Here is a 17,229-nt window from a genome sequence, read left to right as displayed (position 1 = left end):
CTGACAATAATGTGTGGTACCCACCGTTACGGAGGTAGGGTCCAGCATGAGCAGCCCCTGGAAGACCTTGGCGAGGTCACGCAGGTTGAAGGTGTAGTGGCTCTTGGCGGGCGTGGGCAGCAGGTCGGCCACGATGGTGCTGAACACCTGCAGCGTGGCCGCCAGCACGGCGTCCAGGGCCTCCGCGCACCCCACCGTCTTGTCCGTCCACGCCTTGAAGATCGTGCCAAATATCTCCCGCTGTTGACAATATAAGGGGTTTGTGCTCTAAAAAAGGCTGCAAGAGAGTGGCAACAATATTGGTATATAATAATAATAATTTCGGATAATTTAATAAGGAACACTAGGATTCACATCCTCTCGGACAGTCAGGTGGCGGTTAAGGCCTTAGGCTCCGTTGAGATAAGATCTAAACTAACCTATGAATCCATACAGGTTCTAAACCGCCTGGGCGAGAAAAAAGCGGTAAGGCTGGTTTGGGTACCCGGACATTGTGGTGTCATGGGCAAATAGTGCTGAGAGGCCACCAATGGGCCCTGAGCCCGTGTGCGGACTGACACTCAGCACCATCAAGTTTAGCCTAAAAAAATGGTGCATGGACTGTCAAGAAATCCAAGAAATCTGGTCCAACAGCTCAGGGATGAGTCGCAAAGGAACTGATCATGGGGTACTTGCGGAAATTCACCACAGAAGCTCTAAAGCTTAACAAGAAACAAAGGATCCTAACCAGGACCTTGACAGGACATGACGAAAATTGGACTACATAACTCCCCAGTATGCAGATTTCGTATGGAGGATAACGAAACACCAAACCATATTCTCTATAATTGTGACGCAATCGCTCACTCGCAGAAGCTCCTATCACTAAGACAGGTCGTGAGCTATATGACTCATGTAGGTCTTGAGAGTGAGCTGTGATACAGAGGGAGGTCACAATAGACCTAATATGGTCGCAGTGACATAAGAGACGGAATATTCCTTGACCTCATGGCTAAAAAAAAATGGTCAAACTATGCAACTCTCAAACAACAAGCAAGTCTCGTGACCTTGCTCTCGTCGCCCATGTCAGTGAAGCCGATGTAGTGGAAGTGTCGCAGCAGGCGCATGGAGACGGGGTTGCGGCCGCCGCCCGGGGGCCCCATGGCCCCCACGAAGCTCATGTCCACCAGGAACCTGAAGTCGCCCACGTTCCGACGGTCGTACCAACCTAGAACATAGAGATAAATTCACACAACTTGGAGCATACAGATAATTTCAAACAGCATGGAACATAGAGATAATTTCACAATTTACAGGGTACACAGAATGAATTTAGGATGTATACAGTACATAGGATATAAACAACTTCCAAAATTTGAGTAGTGTTGTTGTCAATCATGAGACTTCCATATTTTTCTTCATCTATATTGAGATGTCAAAAACGTAGGAATAGTACCAATTGTCCAGTGTTATTTTTAAATGTCCAATATCTAGATCAATCTTTCGACATCTCGAAAATAAATTTGATAATTCAAAAATATTTTTTAAAAAAATTTCTTCAAATCTATAATTCTTCACCTGTGTTGAGACGTCAATATTTTACATTTAACCATTTGCCCATCCAATCGTATTGTACTTTGGCTATTATTATTATGTGCTATTTTAAAACATTGTTTGTGGGAAACATTTAAAAGCGTCTTCAACAAACTGTTGGTAGAGAGTGGGAGACGCTTATAAGCGTTCTAATTGCTTATTTTTGGTAGAGCGCGAGAGACGCCAAAAAATACTGTACAGATGAGAATTGGGTATGTGGTTACTTGTGATTAGTATACTGAGGGTCAGGCGACAGACTGCCAGTATAATTAGGGTCGGGGTTGATGAACAACGATCTGAATACTGAAGTGTGATAATGTATCATACGAAAATATGTGGTACATTACTGTGTGGCTTGAGCAATTCCCCACTCATGGCACTAACCGTCTGGGTTTGCGCATACCTGTGAAGTCCATCCACTGGCGCAGCAGTTCTATGGGGGGCTGGGCCCCGTACACCTCCAGCGCCGGCATGTTCAGGTCGTCTATGAAGAAGACCTGCTTCTTGGAGATGGGCGGCCCGAGCACTCCGCGCCTGCGCTTCTCCAGCTTCAGCTCAATAAGGTCCTTCAATAATTTCAATTTCAATTTGTTTATTAAACAAATAATATAGGGTGTCCGGTGGCAGACTTAGGATTTAAAATTTTTATAAAAATAAAATGCAAAGGATAAACATTTATTTCAATAACTATTACAAAGAGGAGAAGTGCGTATTTATTTTCTTAAATTTTTTTCTAATTCTTCTTTTTCTAGATCTGTTTGTGCCTCCGCTTGTAGCTCTTGGGATGTTGACTCCCAGCTGTCTTTCCACCTTTTTGGAGGTCTGCCTGGGGGTCTGCGTCCTTCAGGGATTCCTTGAAGGGCGATACGTGAAAGTCTGTCATCTGACATTCTGTTTACATGATCATTCCAGAATCGCCTTCGTTCTCAAAAATTATTTTGTCTAAATGTAGATGTAGGGAAGTGACGTCGGGTTGCTGTTAACTTCACGAACGATATATTTTTTCAGTGCAGATATTGTCGTGGGGTCAATGTTTGCAGTTTAATTTTTATTAAAACTTCAAATCCAAATTCTGCCACCGGACATCCTATATAATCTCTCATTGCCTGACCTGTGTCTCGTTGGCTGACGTCCTGGCGGAGAAGACGATGAAGTCGCAGATGAGGTTGGGCGGCGGGTTCCGCTGCAGCTTGGAGCGCGCGGCGAGGGTCTTCCCGGAGCCCGGGGGCCCCACGCACAGCGCCGACTCGCTGTTCACCAGCTTGCAGCCCAGGATGTAGGTGCTGCGGACTGTGTCAATGGTGGGGACTTCGATATCTGAGGATAATATAACCCGGTTATTTTTTTATACTAAACATAGAGAGCTATCTGCGTTTCCAAAGCAGATGGAAAGGTGTGGAAACAAATTTAGAATTCAAAACATTTTGAGTGTGTTCAAATACTTGTTCACAAATATCAAGCTGTTTATTGACATCTCAACTTAGATGAAAAAGAATATGGTATATTAATAAGTCTGGGCTAATGACCAATCATAGGCTGGTTGACAAGTACACTTTTAAAAAATGTGATTTCTTTACAAAATTACAGTTTTTTTCTTGTTTTCAGTAGTAATAAGAGTCTTTATTACCAATTAATTTTCATTTTTTGTAATTTTTTTGTGGTATATATGCCCATTTACACCTAACACAAGGATCCATAAATCCAACTCTCGCCAGCAGTGCACGCAATAGACTGACACATTTGTATGTTGATGTGCGCGATCACGGTAGATCCGTGTAGCGGATACCATGCGCTAGACGCAAGATACACGGATCCGTGTAGTAGTAAGCAAAGTGTTAAGTGATCACTTTACACATGTGCAACATTCACTATTCTACCCATGGTTGACAACCACACGACTCAAATTTTTGGAACTTCTACATATATAATTGCAAGACAAGACCCCACAAGGATGGACCCCTAAAATTTTAAGACCTTGGGAAATAAAAGAGGTGTTAGATGACCTTAAAAAAGATGGTCCGATGACATAGCCGCTGTGGGGGGTAAAAACTGACTGTTAGCAGCGAATGGAAGGATATGGAAGATGCCTGTATCCAGCAGTAGAGGACAGAAGGCTAAAGAAGAAGAGCCACTTACATTTGTTTGAAAATGCCATAACTAGGCGAAACAATTGTCACCAAATTGATTTTTATGTATTTTTTAACAATAAAATACAGAGTATTATACTCAAAAAATCAGTGTTTAATACATAATTTAATACATAATTAACCCTTTCCACTCTGACCATTTTTTCTCATAACTGATCAGCTACTCTGATCAAAAAAATGCGACGTTTTTCTACCATTAAAATAAATATTTTGGTTCCCTAATTTTGGGACACTCTGTCTGGCAATTTGTATGACCATGTTAATTAAGATAAACTGTATTTATCTGAAATATTTTTTGGTAGAATATACTTGGGTGATAGAGAAATCAGTGATTAAAGTTATACCTGCGCCGGGCCAGACATTGTGGCCCACGGAGCTGCCTACTAGAATCATACGGGCCAGAATGTCTGGCCAACAGAGTGGTAAGAGTTAAAGAAGAAGAGTTAGTTTAGCATATAATACCTGTGAAGTTAGTTTCCAGGCTGACTATCATCTTGGCCATCCCCTCCATCCAGTTCCTCCAGGTGGGGGGGATGGGCTCTCCGTCGTCCGTGAGGTCCGTGAACCCGCCGTCGTTCAACCTGTTCGTCACATTATCAATTAGAGCAGAGTTTCAAATCAATTGTGAAGAATGCAATAAATTTATCATTGCTGCACAAATAATAAAAAGGTGCTATGTGCCATTCACTGCTCCTAAAAGGATAGAATACAAACTCCATCTGCTTCAGTATATATCTTCTTTTCTTTCTTCATGAGCCCTCTGACCTCCACTGCTGGATATAGGCCTCTTACCCTTCTTTCCATTTCACACAAATGAAATCTCAGACGTTAATCACTTCAATTGCCTTTATAACATCAATGAGCAACATTGAAATTTCTCTTCCCGACCCTTCCAATACTGAGGCTACAGAGATTACTACTAGAGATTATTGTGCTACAGAAATAATTACTTGTAATCGTAGACGCTCCCTTCCGGAGGGAAGGGCACCTTCTCGCCCTTCTCCTTCATGGCGGCGCGCAGGTGCTCCGAGAACTTGAGTCGGGAGTCCGTGTCGCAGGTGGCGCCCACCGACCACACCAGGCACCACACCACCCAGCACGGGGCCAGGCTCACTGACCATCACATGCAAACATACAAGAACTCGAGTCGAGAGTCCGTGTCGCAGGTGGCACCCACCGACCACACCAGGCACCACACCACCCAGCACGGGGCCAGGCTCACTGACCATCACATGCAAACATACAAGAACTCGAGTCGAGAGTCCGTGTCGCAGGTGGCGCCCACCGACCACACCAGGCACCACACCACCCAGCACGAGGCCAGGCTCACTGACCATCACATCACATGTGAACAAATCTATATGGAAAAACCCTCTCACAAAGATCGGCAGTACAATTATGATATATAAAACTTATGTGCGACTCATGACATATCGCTCACTCCTTTCAACAACGTCATAAATCAAAAAGCTTGATTTTACAGGAGATCGTTTTTAAAGTTTAAAAATATAATGAAATGTAATAAAAATAAATATCAAGCCACCTATTGAACTTTTTACTGCGCAACAAATCTTTTTAGTTAAAACCTGAATGTTTTTTCTCCATTTTAAAAATATTTAATATATTAAAAAAAAATAAAAAAAATTCCTTTTCTTCAAAATGCAAAAACAACACTTTCTGCCCTGTAGCGGGTAAATATTAAGTTTAAAAAAATGACACTTTTGCTGGGATAATGTACATTTTCTGGGCATTCGGAAAACATGCACAACTGAAAATTGACTATTTTTGATATATGACGTTGTTGAAAGGAACAAGCGATATGGAATCGAATGCAGAGTGGACACCGCAGTAACAAAACACGCGCTAAGTGTTTCAGAGGTTAGATTAGGTTAGGTCAAGTGTCTTATTAATTGGTTTCCATTATCAGGTTTGGGAAGGTAAGGTCAGGTTGGGTTAGGTTATGTGTCTTCGGCATCTGATTTTAATTCAATTCAATTCAATTCAATTTATTTATTTATAATTAACAAACACATTGTAAACTTAAATTTAAATTGTATACATTAACCTAAATAGAAAATAAGCAAGAATACTATTGCTAAAGGTGTAGAAGAATGCCGCTTCACAAAACTCCTACAGACACATGGAACAGATCGATATCCAATGAGATATTGTTCAACATAGCGGTAGCTCTTCCTACAGGCATAACCATCGGCAGGTTGGTCCTGTGTATAGGAATGTGAAACAATCTATGCCGACGCTGTCTTAGGTAACTGTTGGGAACATACAGACCAATGTTCCGGATAATTTCAGGATTATCGATCATACCGCGCAAAAATGCGTGATGCGTAAAATGCGGATGGGTCAGGTAGTCTTACCCATGTTCTTTTGGTGCGCCGGTCCGGGCGGGGGGCGCCCGTCCTTGCCCGTGAGGGGGCGCAGCCGCCAGGAGACTAGCTCCAGGAACTTGAGCACCAACGAGGAGTCCGTAGAGCCGAGCAGCTCCCGCAGCCCCGAGCGCAATAGCGCCAGCGCTGGGAACAGGTAGTAGTTGAACAGGCCCCGCAGCTGGTCCTTCAGGCACTCCGCCAACTGAGAAGAGACCACAACATGACATCTAACTAACTAATCAACTAACCAAACCATCATGCTGCTTCTCCGCAGGTACATTACAATTCTCATCACATATTACATTAAAAAAACCTATACAGTGAAACCTCTATCTATCGTTCATCAAATAATCGTTTTCCCGGATGTATCGTTTATTTCTTCTATCCCGACTTAATTTCTTACAAAACTAAACCGGATCGATCGTTTTTCTATCACCATTTACCGCATTTATCGTTCGAATTAAGCTGCATATTTGATACATTTTGTCTGTTTTTTTACATTATTTCCAATTTTCTTACATTCAACGGCAACGATGGGATAGAAACTATCGAAAGCTTGTGTAACCGATACCAGAAGCCGAAAATATACTATACGAAAATAAAACAGTTAAAAAACAAAAGAAATTTTTAAAAATTCTATTCAAGTTTGTATTTTTTTTAAATAAATGCATTTGCATCTGAAACATGTATTCTTCTTAGAATTTTAGCCTACGAATGGTTATACACATTGGGAGGACGGTATCTTTACTCGGTCGTTCTATTTGCGTATTGACCTCTTAATCCCGCATTCATAGTTTATTTTAATAGGTCCCTTTAAAAACGATAGATAGAGGTTTAACTGTATATCAAAAGTCATTCCATAAACACACATACACATATACAAACATACATGCTTGTATATGGACAGGTAGACAAGATAAAAATTATAAGTGAACATAACTTGAGTAGAGTAGTTGTCTGTCAATCATGGGTAAAATTGGTGAATGTTACACGAGTGTAAAGTAATCACTTAAACCAGCCTATGACGGTCGTAAGTCTCGTAAATGCCCAGACTTCCATATTCTTGTTTTTCTTTGTTGAGATGTCTATTATACATCTTTATCAATTTATTATTCAGTAAACGGCAGAGGTATTTTTACTATTCAAGATAATTTAAAATGAGTAAATAGATTCACTCTATCTTGCCCCGTGAATTAACTGAAAAAGGTACATAAAACTCTATCTTGCCCCTGTAAATTATCTGAAATAGAGACATTGAGCTCTATCTTGCCCCGTGCATTATCTGAAATAGAGACTTTGAGCTCTATCCTGCCCCGTGAATTATCTAAAATAGGTACATTGGTATTTGTGGAGTTTAGTATTGCATGAAGGGAATGTTCGTACCGGAGGCAAGGCCGTCTTGAGCCATATGTTGAGCAGCGGCTTGAGGCCCACCACGGTGGTGTCCATGTACACCATGCCGCAGCGGGACACGGTGGCCGGCGAGGCCACGGCCAGGTCCTCCACCTCGAAGATCATGCGCTGCGTCTCCGTCATCTTCATGATCTCCCCGCTCGCCAGGCAGAGCTTCTTGTTGTCGTCCAATACCTGGAAACAATTCAATTCAATTAAATTTATTCAATAATTAATATATCCATTACAAACTTACATTTAAGGCGTATACATTAAAAAGTAAGCAAGAAGACTCCTGCTTAATAATACTTGTTAAATGTGTAAAAGAATCCCGCTTCGGAAAACTCCTTCGGACACATGAAACAGATCAATATCCAATGTGATATTGTTCAACATAGCGGTAGCTCTTCCTACAGGCATAACCATCGGCAGGTTGGTCCTGTGTATGGGAATGTGAAACAATCTATGCCGACGCTGTCTTAGGTAATAGTGCATTACAATTGCGATTCATCCAATATTCTTTTTCTTTCTCTTAACCTTTATCCGCACCCAATGGTGCATAGGGCACTGCGTAGTAGCGACACAGTGTTATCTTGATGGATAATTGCATGAAGGCAAGGTGATCAGCCCCGCGCTTCTTGTACCAGTACAGAGTGATGTTAAATGAATATGAGAGTGAAAATCCCCCATATCTATTTGACCACCCCTGGGAATCGAACCCGAGACCTCAAGTAAGGTATCCCAGCGTGCTACTACGGAAGAGGACCAATGTAACATATAAAAAAAATATAAAAAAATACATTAAAAATCCACAGTTGTTATTTTATTCACAACATGGGTGTATCCAAATCTTTGTGCTGTGTTTCTTCACTTACGAATTATTATAAACTAGCCTATGACGGGTCGTAAGTCCCATATATACCCAGACTTATTAATATTTATTGAGATGTCTGTGATGCTTGATTTGTCTTACCGTGTTCATGTTTTCGATCCACACAGCATCAACGGGACCATCAAACACGTACCAGCGCTTGTCTTTATCTTCCGCCGCTATCCCCACACGCACCAAGCTGGACAAGATTCCATCAGTCCTAGCCAACCAAATACATATGTTATTACTATTAGTGATGTGGGCAAATTGTATAATTACGATTTTGTAAGGATGGCAACCCTGTCCATGTCTAAACTTCGTCTGTCCTTTCTGTTTTGTTCCCAATAGAAGAGAGTCATCCATGAGTGGTTGACCATGGCAGGTCGAACAGTGTGTTGTGCAACTACGAGTAATTCGATTGGGCATACCGGGCAGTATCCTTAAATAAATACATATTAAATCACTAAGTCCAATTTTGCCAGCGTCGGGTCGGAATCGGATCTAGCTGACCAATTGAACTAAATACTAATCCCTTTCACTGCCTACACCGAGGTACTTCTAGAAAATTTGGTGATGGACTTACAATCTTGTATTTATTTAGATTGACAGTGACAGGTATATTGAAAGCTCCTAAATGTAAATTCACAGTAAAATCGGGATACAATTTTATATTGTTTCACATTTTCAATAAATTTCGCAACTTAGTTAAAAAAAAAAATGCTTAGCAAGAGCAGATCTGACAGAAAGCCTAGATGCTTCTGTATCAGATCTGGGCATGCGGTGGGACAGCTTTCAATGTAAGTCCAATTTTGCATCAAGAGAGTTGATCTTCGGAGGTATTCGCCATCACAATATCTGAAATAGGTACACAGAACTCTATCTCGTCTTTGAGAATTATCTGAAATAGGGACATTAAACTCTATCTTGCCCCCGATAACTATCTGAAATAGGTACATGGACTTCCATCTTCCCACCAAGAATTATCTCAAATAAGTACATGAATTCTATCTTGCACCCGATAATTATCTAAAATAGATACACGGAACTCTATCTTGACCCCGTGAAATATTTGAAATAGGTACCTACATGAAACTCTATCTTGCCCTCAAGAATTATCTAAAATAAATACATGGTACTCTATCTAGCCCCCAAGAATGATTTAAAATAGGTTCGAAAAATACATGCCAGTGCCACGTCATTCCCCTAATTTGGCCCTGAGAATAAACTAAAATTAGTATATGGTTCTTTTGATCCTGCATATAACACCAAATACAGTCTTTTAATTATCAAATAAAAAAGGTATTTGTTACAGATACGAACCATTCGTGAGTTTGCAAGTCAAATTCTCCATACAACTGTCCCATAGTTATAGATTTGGGATTCAATGAGAATGTATGGACGGTGGTGAAGGGGGTTCCGTCTGGGCAAGGCTTTCCTTTCAGCGCTGTTATTGCTGTTTTCAATATCTGGTAACACTAAACAAAGAAAATAAAATGATATTGGACAATAATTTATAACAGAAACTAGATATGGAAGATTTTATTATCTTTCAAGACAGTAAAAAGCATTTTTTTTTTAGCCATTTGAATAAGTAACGTCTAAGTGACTAAAAAGTAGCTACGGTTTATGCAATACCTCTTATTATGCCCCTACTCAGGCTTCAACTTTATAAGTTTTAAAGCCTATACCTACTTGCGAATGAATTTACTCATTATGTTTAAAGTTACTATAATTTCACGTAATCCATGAGTATTTTCTTGATTTATTAAATTATTTGCAAAGAGAAACTTAGGCCATAGAAGCCTCATCACTAAATAGTGTCTGAGCTGTCAGTTAACAGTAATGTATACATATATATTTATATATAGAAAAATATATTTTGTATATTGAAAGCATTATTGACTTTGTGGTATGGGAATATAACACTCTCCCTATCAAATGATAAATATCAAGTGATAAATATCACTCATTTTGTGGTACATATTATACAAAGTGAACGGTGAATGATAAGGAGAGTATTATAGAAATATAACCTAAAAGGGATATAATTCTACTGTAAATGTTTGCTTACATTGTCATTGGCTATAAAGTCAAAATTATGCAAAAGAACTGGGAATGGTCAGAGATGAAATCCATTCGGTTCTGGTCGAATTTCGACATTGATGAATAACGAGAAACCAGGTCCGAATTTCGTCCGAATTTGCCCAGAAAATTTCCTATTACTTTATTATTATAAATTTTTGTAATATAAAGTAAATACCTTGGTTTTTCCAGCTCCGGCCGGCCCGACGAGCATAAGGCCGTGTCGCACTACTGTTGTTTCATATAATTGGATAGTCTTATGTACGTATGCTGCAAAAATTACCATAATTAGAATATTTTTAAAAGCAGTACAGCATATTTATAAAAATTTATATTAATAAAATGTTTGGATCTAAAATCTCTGAAATTTAAATATTAATATACAACGAAAGCTTGTTAATTTTTTCATATTTAAACTGATATTTAACAATATTTGCAGAAAGAAAATAATGAAAAGGAAAATTTAAATGTATTAAAAACACTTTTTTTAATGATATTATGTCGATACGTTCATTATTGTAGACCAAATACAGATCTAAATTTTTTTTGTGTACTGGGCTCAAGTAACACATCAAAGTTCAAGTAGCCCCGTTCTATGGTACGATTTTTTGCAATTAACTCCTAATTTTATTAATATAAAATAAACTTAAAAGTTTACTATTTTTTTCACAACACCCAGAAAAATTGAAAATAAATTTTTCTTGAATTCATTTTGCAATTGGCGGGAATCGAACCCGCAATGCCAGTTTTGCAGTCGAGCGTCTACCCGACTATGCCACAACGCCTGTCAGATGTTAAATGACCCTTGAAACATACCGTCAACTTCGTCGCATCCCAGTTTGACCATCCAGGAGCGGATGGACTTCTCCAGTATCCCGTGGTCCACGGTGGGGTTCTCCACGAGCGGGAACAAATCTGAAATTATACCTGGAAACCAAAAAAGCTATTAATTTCCACACGACAAAAACATGCACAAATACATTTTGTATTTTAAAAGCATTGTTAACTTTGTGGTATGGTAATATAGTTTTGTCCGCCTCCGTAGTGTAATGGTCAGCACGCTCAGCTACCGTACTGGAGGTCCCGGGCTCGATTCCCAGTGGGGGTCAAATAAATATGAGTGATTTTTTCACTCTCATATTTATTCAATATCACCCTTGACTGGTACCTGAAGCGGAGGGATGATCACCTTTCCTTCATGTGTTAACGATCAAGATAAAACTGCGCTTATATGATGCAGTGCCCTATGTACCATTGGGGTGCGGATAAGGGTTTGAATGAAAAATTTATAAAACACTCTCCTTATCATTCATCAATCATTTGTGTAATACCTAAATATATACATAAACATTTAAATCTTAACACACTTGGGACAGGTGTTTTTTACGCCTGCGGACTGCTGGCGATGGGATTTCATAATTATGTACACATAGTTAAAACCTGAATAAGAAAATTGGTACATAATATTCATATAACAAACATTAAATATGTAATTCCTTCTTATCTGACATTGAAATGAGGCCAGCGCAGAAGGTAAAAATACCGTTCCCGTCCTCAACCATCAATCGACCCAACGGGTAGAAATATCTTTCTCGTCCTTAGCGTATTAACACATTGTTTTCAGGAAACGCTTAAAAGCGTCTTTTCCGTACTGTTGGTAGAGAGCGGGAGACGCTTATAAGCATTATATTTGCTTACTTTTGGTAGAGCGCAAGAGACGCCAAAAAAATTGTACAGATGGAAATTGGGTGTTGTGGTTATTGTGCTTAGTACATATATTGAGGGTAGGGCGGCAGATGTCCGAGTATAATTAGTGTCGGGTTGATGAAAAAACCACCAAACAATGTATTACCATATATTGTAATGATATCACGAGACTATATGCAAGTATATACAGTATAAGTCCGCCTCCATAGTGTAGTGGTTAGCGCGCTAGGCTACCATACTGGAGGTCCCGGGTTCAATTCCCAAGAGGGTCAAAATAAATATTTGTGATATTTCAGTCTAATATTTATTTAATATAACCCTGGACTGGTACCTGAAGCGGAAGGCTGATCACCTTTCCTTCGTGTATTTAACGATCAAGATAACACTGCTTCTATACGATGCAGTGCCCTATGCACCATTGGGGTGCGGATAAGGGTTAGAAGAAGAAGATATGCAAGTATCAAAGTAAGAAAGATTTTGAGTGTGTACAAATCTTTGTTAAAAAATCTGGGTTTGTCCACTTATTTATTGACATCTCAACATAGATGATGAGAAGAGTATGGAAGTCTGGGCATTTACAGGGTTACAATCCGTCATAGGCCAGTTTAAATGGTCACTTTATACGTGTGTAGTGTTCACCATTCTACCCATAATTGACAACCTCTCTCATGGTCTCTGCTAAATAAAAAGCCATTTTTTGACATCTCATCAAAGATGAAAAAGAATATGGAAGTCTGGGCATTTACGGGGCTTACAACCGTCATAGGCTAGTTTCCAGATTTGTGAACAAGTATTTGGACACACTAAAAATGTTTTAAATAAAAAGCTCACTAAACTCAACCATAGCTGGTCTCAGAACTAAAACTCAAAATTTTAGTAGTGTGGTTGCCAACCACTTGTATAATGAAGTGTATTATTGCAGTATGGTAGACTTTCAGCTTCTTCATTGTCTTTTTTGAGATACCAAATAACTCCTGTGGAGATTGACCCTGATTTTGTAAACAAAGATTTGGACACACTCAAAATATTGTTAATTAAAATGATTATCTTGAGGTTTATTATTTATTTAGGTATTTAATTTTTAAGAAACACATTGCTAGACCGAGTAAGAAATACCGACATCCGGAGCATGTGTAAGACGGAGGATATCGTGAAGAGGTACCATTGAAGAGGATGAGGTCGTCTCTCAAGAACTTGGGCACGTTAACGTCGCGCAGCGCCCGCAGGACTATCTGCCTCTCGTCCAGGGAGTCCTCCAGCTGCCGGATCAGGTTCCCGGCCACCGTGATGACCGTCTTCACGGCCCTCATCCCGTAGTCATAGTGATCCTGACATGAAAATCATTGCATGAAGGATGTGCACACATACATAGGAATAATTTTTTTTTAAAAAGCCCAGAACTCACCCATCAAAATTAGTATTTGAAGAACTTAATGTACCAACAATTGAAGAAATTTTGAATAAAGCCTCTATCTTACAAACTTTTAAAGCAAAAACAACTAAAAGTGGAAAATTCACGTAACTATAGATTTTCTAATAATTTAATATTGCACAGATGTAAAACAACAGCAGCGTTAAACCATTATAGACTCCGTACCAAGGATTATATTTTTCATTTTTTTATTTCATTTGTTTATTTTTAATTTACTTTGTTTATAACGAAAATAATAATAATTGTAAAACAAACTCCCTCTCTAAACACAAGTATTTACTTTATTAGAGAGGTAGAAACGTTATATTTTAAATGTTTTGTATTTTAACCAGCTATTTTGTATTATTTAAATATGTATTTTGAAAAAAAAAATACAGTTTACAGTAAAACCTCGATTTAACGGGCCTCTATTTAACGGTAACATGTACACAGCATGCCTCCCGAGAGCCGCCATCAAGCTAGCCTCTTTTACAAGGCATCAGGTTCATGCCGACCACTGCTGACAATTCGTCGGCTGTTCTCGTCTGAACTTCGGGACACGGACCTGACTTGGGAGGATACAAGGAGCTAACGGCCGACAGAAAAGTCTGGAGATAGTTTGTGGACTCAATATGTTCCACAAAGAAAGCGGATATGGTTAAAAAAAAAAAACAAAATTAACGGATATAACGGACGAAAAATTCGGCCAAACGTAAATAAAAACTAATATAAGAGTTTCTGCTTAGTAAAAAACTTCTTTACATCTCACCAATAGATGTCTCTAGTGAAGTTCTAGTGATTCATGAACAAGGTTTCTAAATTGGTTCATATATATAGAACTTCCAAGAATTTGAGTAGTGTGGTTGTCAATAATGGGTAGAATTGGTGAATGTTACACGTGTGTAAAAGTGATCACTTAAACCAGCCTATGACGGTCGTAAGCCCCGTAAATGCCCAGACTTCCATATTCTTCTTCATTTTTGATGAGATGTCAAAAAATAATATAAATAAAAACTGTTAAAATTACAAATGCTTGAATTGAAATGTTGCCGCATGTAAAAAATTTTAGCAGCCATGACAATCACATGTTTTAAATATTGAAAGCATTAACTTTGTGGATCATATATTATTTTGAGAAATAAAAAGATTTTGTGTTTTGATCCACTCACATTTTTATAAACAACCAACTAGTTTCGGCAACAACCTGTTGCCCTCTTCAGGGTTTATTTTATGACTCTAAACCCTGAAGAGGGCAACAGGTTGTTGCCGAAATTAGTTGGTTGTTTGTAAAAATGTGAGAGAATAAAAAACAACCCTCTTCAGGGTTTATTTTATGACTCTAAACCCTAAAGAGGGCAACAGGTTGTTACCGAATCTAGTTGGTTGTTAGTAAAAATGTAAGAGGATCAAAAAGTAAAGTATTTTTATTTCTCAAAATAACATGACAATTACAAATTATATCTCAAAACTTCAAAATTCAAACAAAACTTGATCATTTTTTCATAGCAGGATTACCAAAAGCAAGAGATTGTAATATCTGACTGACCTGCGCGCTGAGCTGCTCGAAGCACAGCTTGAAGGTGGTGACGACCTTGATGGCGAGGGGCTTGGCCTCCGTGAAGCCGTACGAGAAGAGAGATATCTCCACGATGAGTGCGAAGTTGGGCACCATCATGGCCACCGGGCGGAACAGCGCCTTCAGGTTGTCCGGCAGCTCCGTTCTGCCTGGAAGTCGACAATTCAGACATGCTTCATCTCGTATCTTACATAGGTACACTTACATAGGAGCGTGTAGATGTCTTCTGGGCTTGTTTCTTTACATATGTAAGAGTATTTAGAGTGTATAGTGATGATATCCGCCTCCGTAGTGTAATGGTCAGCACGCTCGGCTACCATACTGGAGGTCCCGGGTTCGATTCCCAGGGGGGGTGTCAAATAAATATTAGTGATTTTTTTCACTGTAATATTTACTCAATATAACCCTGGACTGGTTGGTATCTGAAGCGGGGGGCTGATCACCTTTCTTTCATGCGTTAATGATCTAGATAACACTGCGTTTATGTGATGCAGTGCCCTATGCACCATAGGGAGCGGATAAGGGTTTGAATGAATGAAAATATAGTGATAAACCCTAGCTCTTCAAGCATATGCAGGGTGCACGGTGAAAGATAATACTGGCTATACCTAACATATCCAGGGTTTATTGTGATAAACATCAGTCCTATTTGGAAATGCAGGGTTCATGGTGATATATTCTAGCTCTACCTACATATCCAGGGTTTATTGTGATAACTGATATTGGTTTATTGTTCTTTAACCATATGCAGGGTGCATAATGATATATTTCCTTTACCCTCCTTATTATCATCTTTTGTTTACAACATTTTGAGTTTGTCCAAATACTTGTTCACAAAATCTGGATTATCTCCAATTACAGGAAATTTTTATTAAAAAATAATATCATCTTTTGTAATTTGTGTGTTTTTTTTTAAATGTTCATGTACTATGTACTGTCCATTCATATTTGTTTTACCTCTGATTTGTTTATATTCATATTTATTTTATTTATGTTCATATTTATTTTACCTCTGATTTATATTTAGTTAGCCAACATAACAACTAGAGGTAAAATAACTGTAGATTCACTGTACCTTCTGATTGCAAACAGCTTTATATGGTATCAAACATTTTGATCAATATCACTAGTCTGTTTTTGGTTGGTTGGAAGATATTGCTTTTTAGCAATAAGCCCGCCAATGTACTTATGTTACTTATGTTACCAATGTACTTGAAGTTTAAATAAATAAATAAATATATATTGGCTCTACTTACTTATCCAGGGGTTACTGTGATGTACACTAGCCCTACCTGCAAATCCAGGGTTCATACACTAGCCCTACTTGCAATAATTCAGGAATCACAGTGTTCTACACTAGCTCTTTCTAGATGTCCAGAGTTCATGGTGATATATATTAGCTGTACCTACATATCCTAGATTTATTGTGATATCCACTTGTCCTTTTTACATATGCAGGGTACATGGTGACATAAACTAGCCAGGAATCACAGTGCCACACAAAATTCCTACGGGTATCCAGGGTTCGTGGTGAAAACACTAGCCCACTATTGTACACTAGCTCTACCTACATATCCAGGGTTCATGGTGACATACTCTAGCCCTACTTGCATATCCAGCGTTCACAGTGACATACACTAGCCCCACCTGCATATCCCGGGTTCATGGTGATAAACACGGAGCAGGAAGGCTTGAGGCCGATCTCGGTTCCCTCAAACATGAAGCGGGAGAGGTGCTGCATTTGCGCGCGCTGGATGCTCACCACCTGCTGCGCCACCACGGAGAGCACCTCCACGTCGATGCGGTTGAACTCATCGAAGCACGCCCACGCCCCGGAACTACAAATCAGTTCAAAACTCATGAATGAACTTCAGATGACAAAACAAAATGGCGTCAGAATAGAGATTTAAATTATAAACTCCCGTTTTGAATATGTGAACAATTCTTCTTCTTCATCTTCTTCTAACCATTATCCGCACCCAATGGTGCATAGGGCACTGTATCATATAAACGAAGTGTTATCTTGATCATTAACATGAAGGAAAGGTGATCAGCCCTCCGCTTCAGGTACCAGTCCAGGGTCA

At 39.2% G+C, this 17,229-nt stretch overlaps 1 protein-coding gene across 1 annotated transcript in view; it reads right to left on the bottom strand.

Annotated features, from left to right (window-relative positions):
- The window catches only part of LOC148302534 (dynein axonemal heavy chain 1-like), a 93,445-nt gene that overhangs the window by 39,766 nt on the left and 36,450 nt on the right, over positions 1–17,229 (bottom strand). Inside the window, exons 32-46 of the mRNA XM_088271508.1 lie at positions 16,793–16,983; positions 15,116–15,294; positions 13,321–13,486; positions 11,268–11,378; positions 10,630–10,721; positions 9,690–9,844; positions 8,472–8,589; positions 7,490–7,693; positions 6,095–6,308; positions 4,670–4,832; positions 4,182–4,300; positions 2,684–2,889; positions 1,976–2,138; positions 1,047–1,207; positions 25–240 (exon numbers count right to left, since the gene is read on the bottom strand). Coding sequence (XP_088127634.1) covers positions 25–240; positions 1,047–1,207; positions 1,976–2,138; positions 2,684–2,889; positions 4,182–4,300; positions 4,670–4,832; positions 6,095–6,308; positions 7,490–7,693; positions 8,472–8,589; positions 9,690–9,844; positions 10,630–10,721; positions 11,268–11,378; positions 13,321–13,486; positions 15,116–15,294; positions 16,793–16,983 — 2,458 coding nt within the window. The remainder of the gene's footprint in view (positions 1–24; positions 241–1,046; positions 1,208–1,975; positions 2,139–2,683; positions 2,890–4,181; positions 4,301–4,669; positions 4,833–6,094; positions 6,309–7,489; positions 7,694–8,471; positions 8,590–9,689; positions 9,845–10,629; positions 10,722–11,267; positions 11,379–13,320; positions 13,487–15,115; positions 15,295–16,792; positions 16,984–17,229) is intronic.

This window comes from Brachycentrus maculatus, unplaced genomic scaffold (genome assembly GCF_059751285.1).
Source record: "Brachycentrus maculatus isolate JH-2025_06_01 unplaced genomic scaffold, ASM5975128v1 h1tg000442l, whole genome shotgun sequence".
NCBI classification, from domain to species: domain Eukaryota; kingdom Metazoa; phylum Arthropoda; class Insecta; order Trichoptera; family Brachycentridae; genus Brachycentrus; species Brachycentrus maculatus.
The sequence above is the reverse complement of the archived record's forward strand: the minus strand, read 5'-3'. Positions and strand labels throughout refer to the sequence as shown.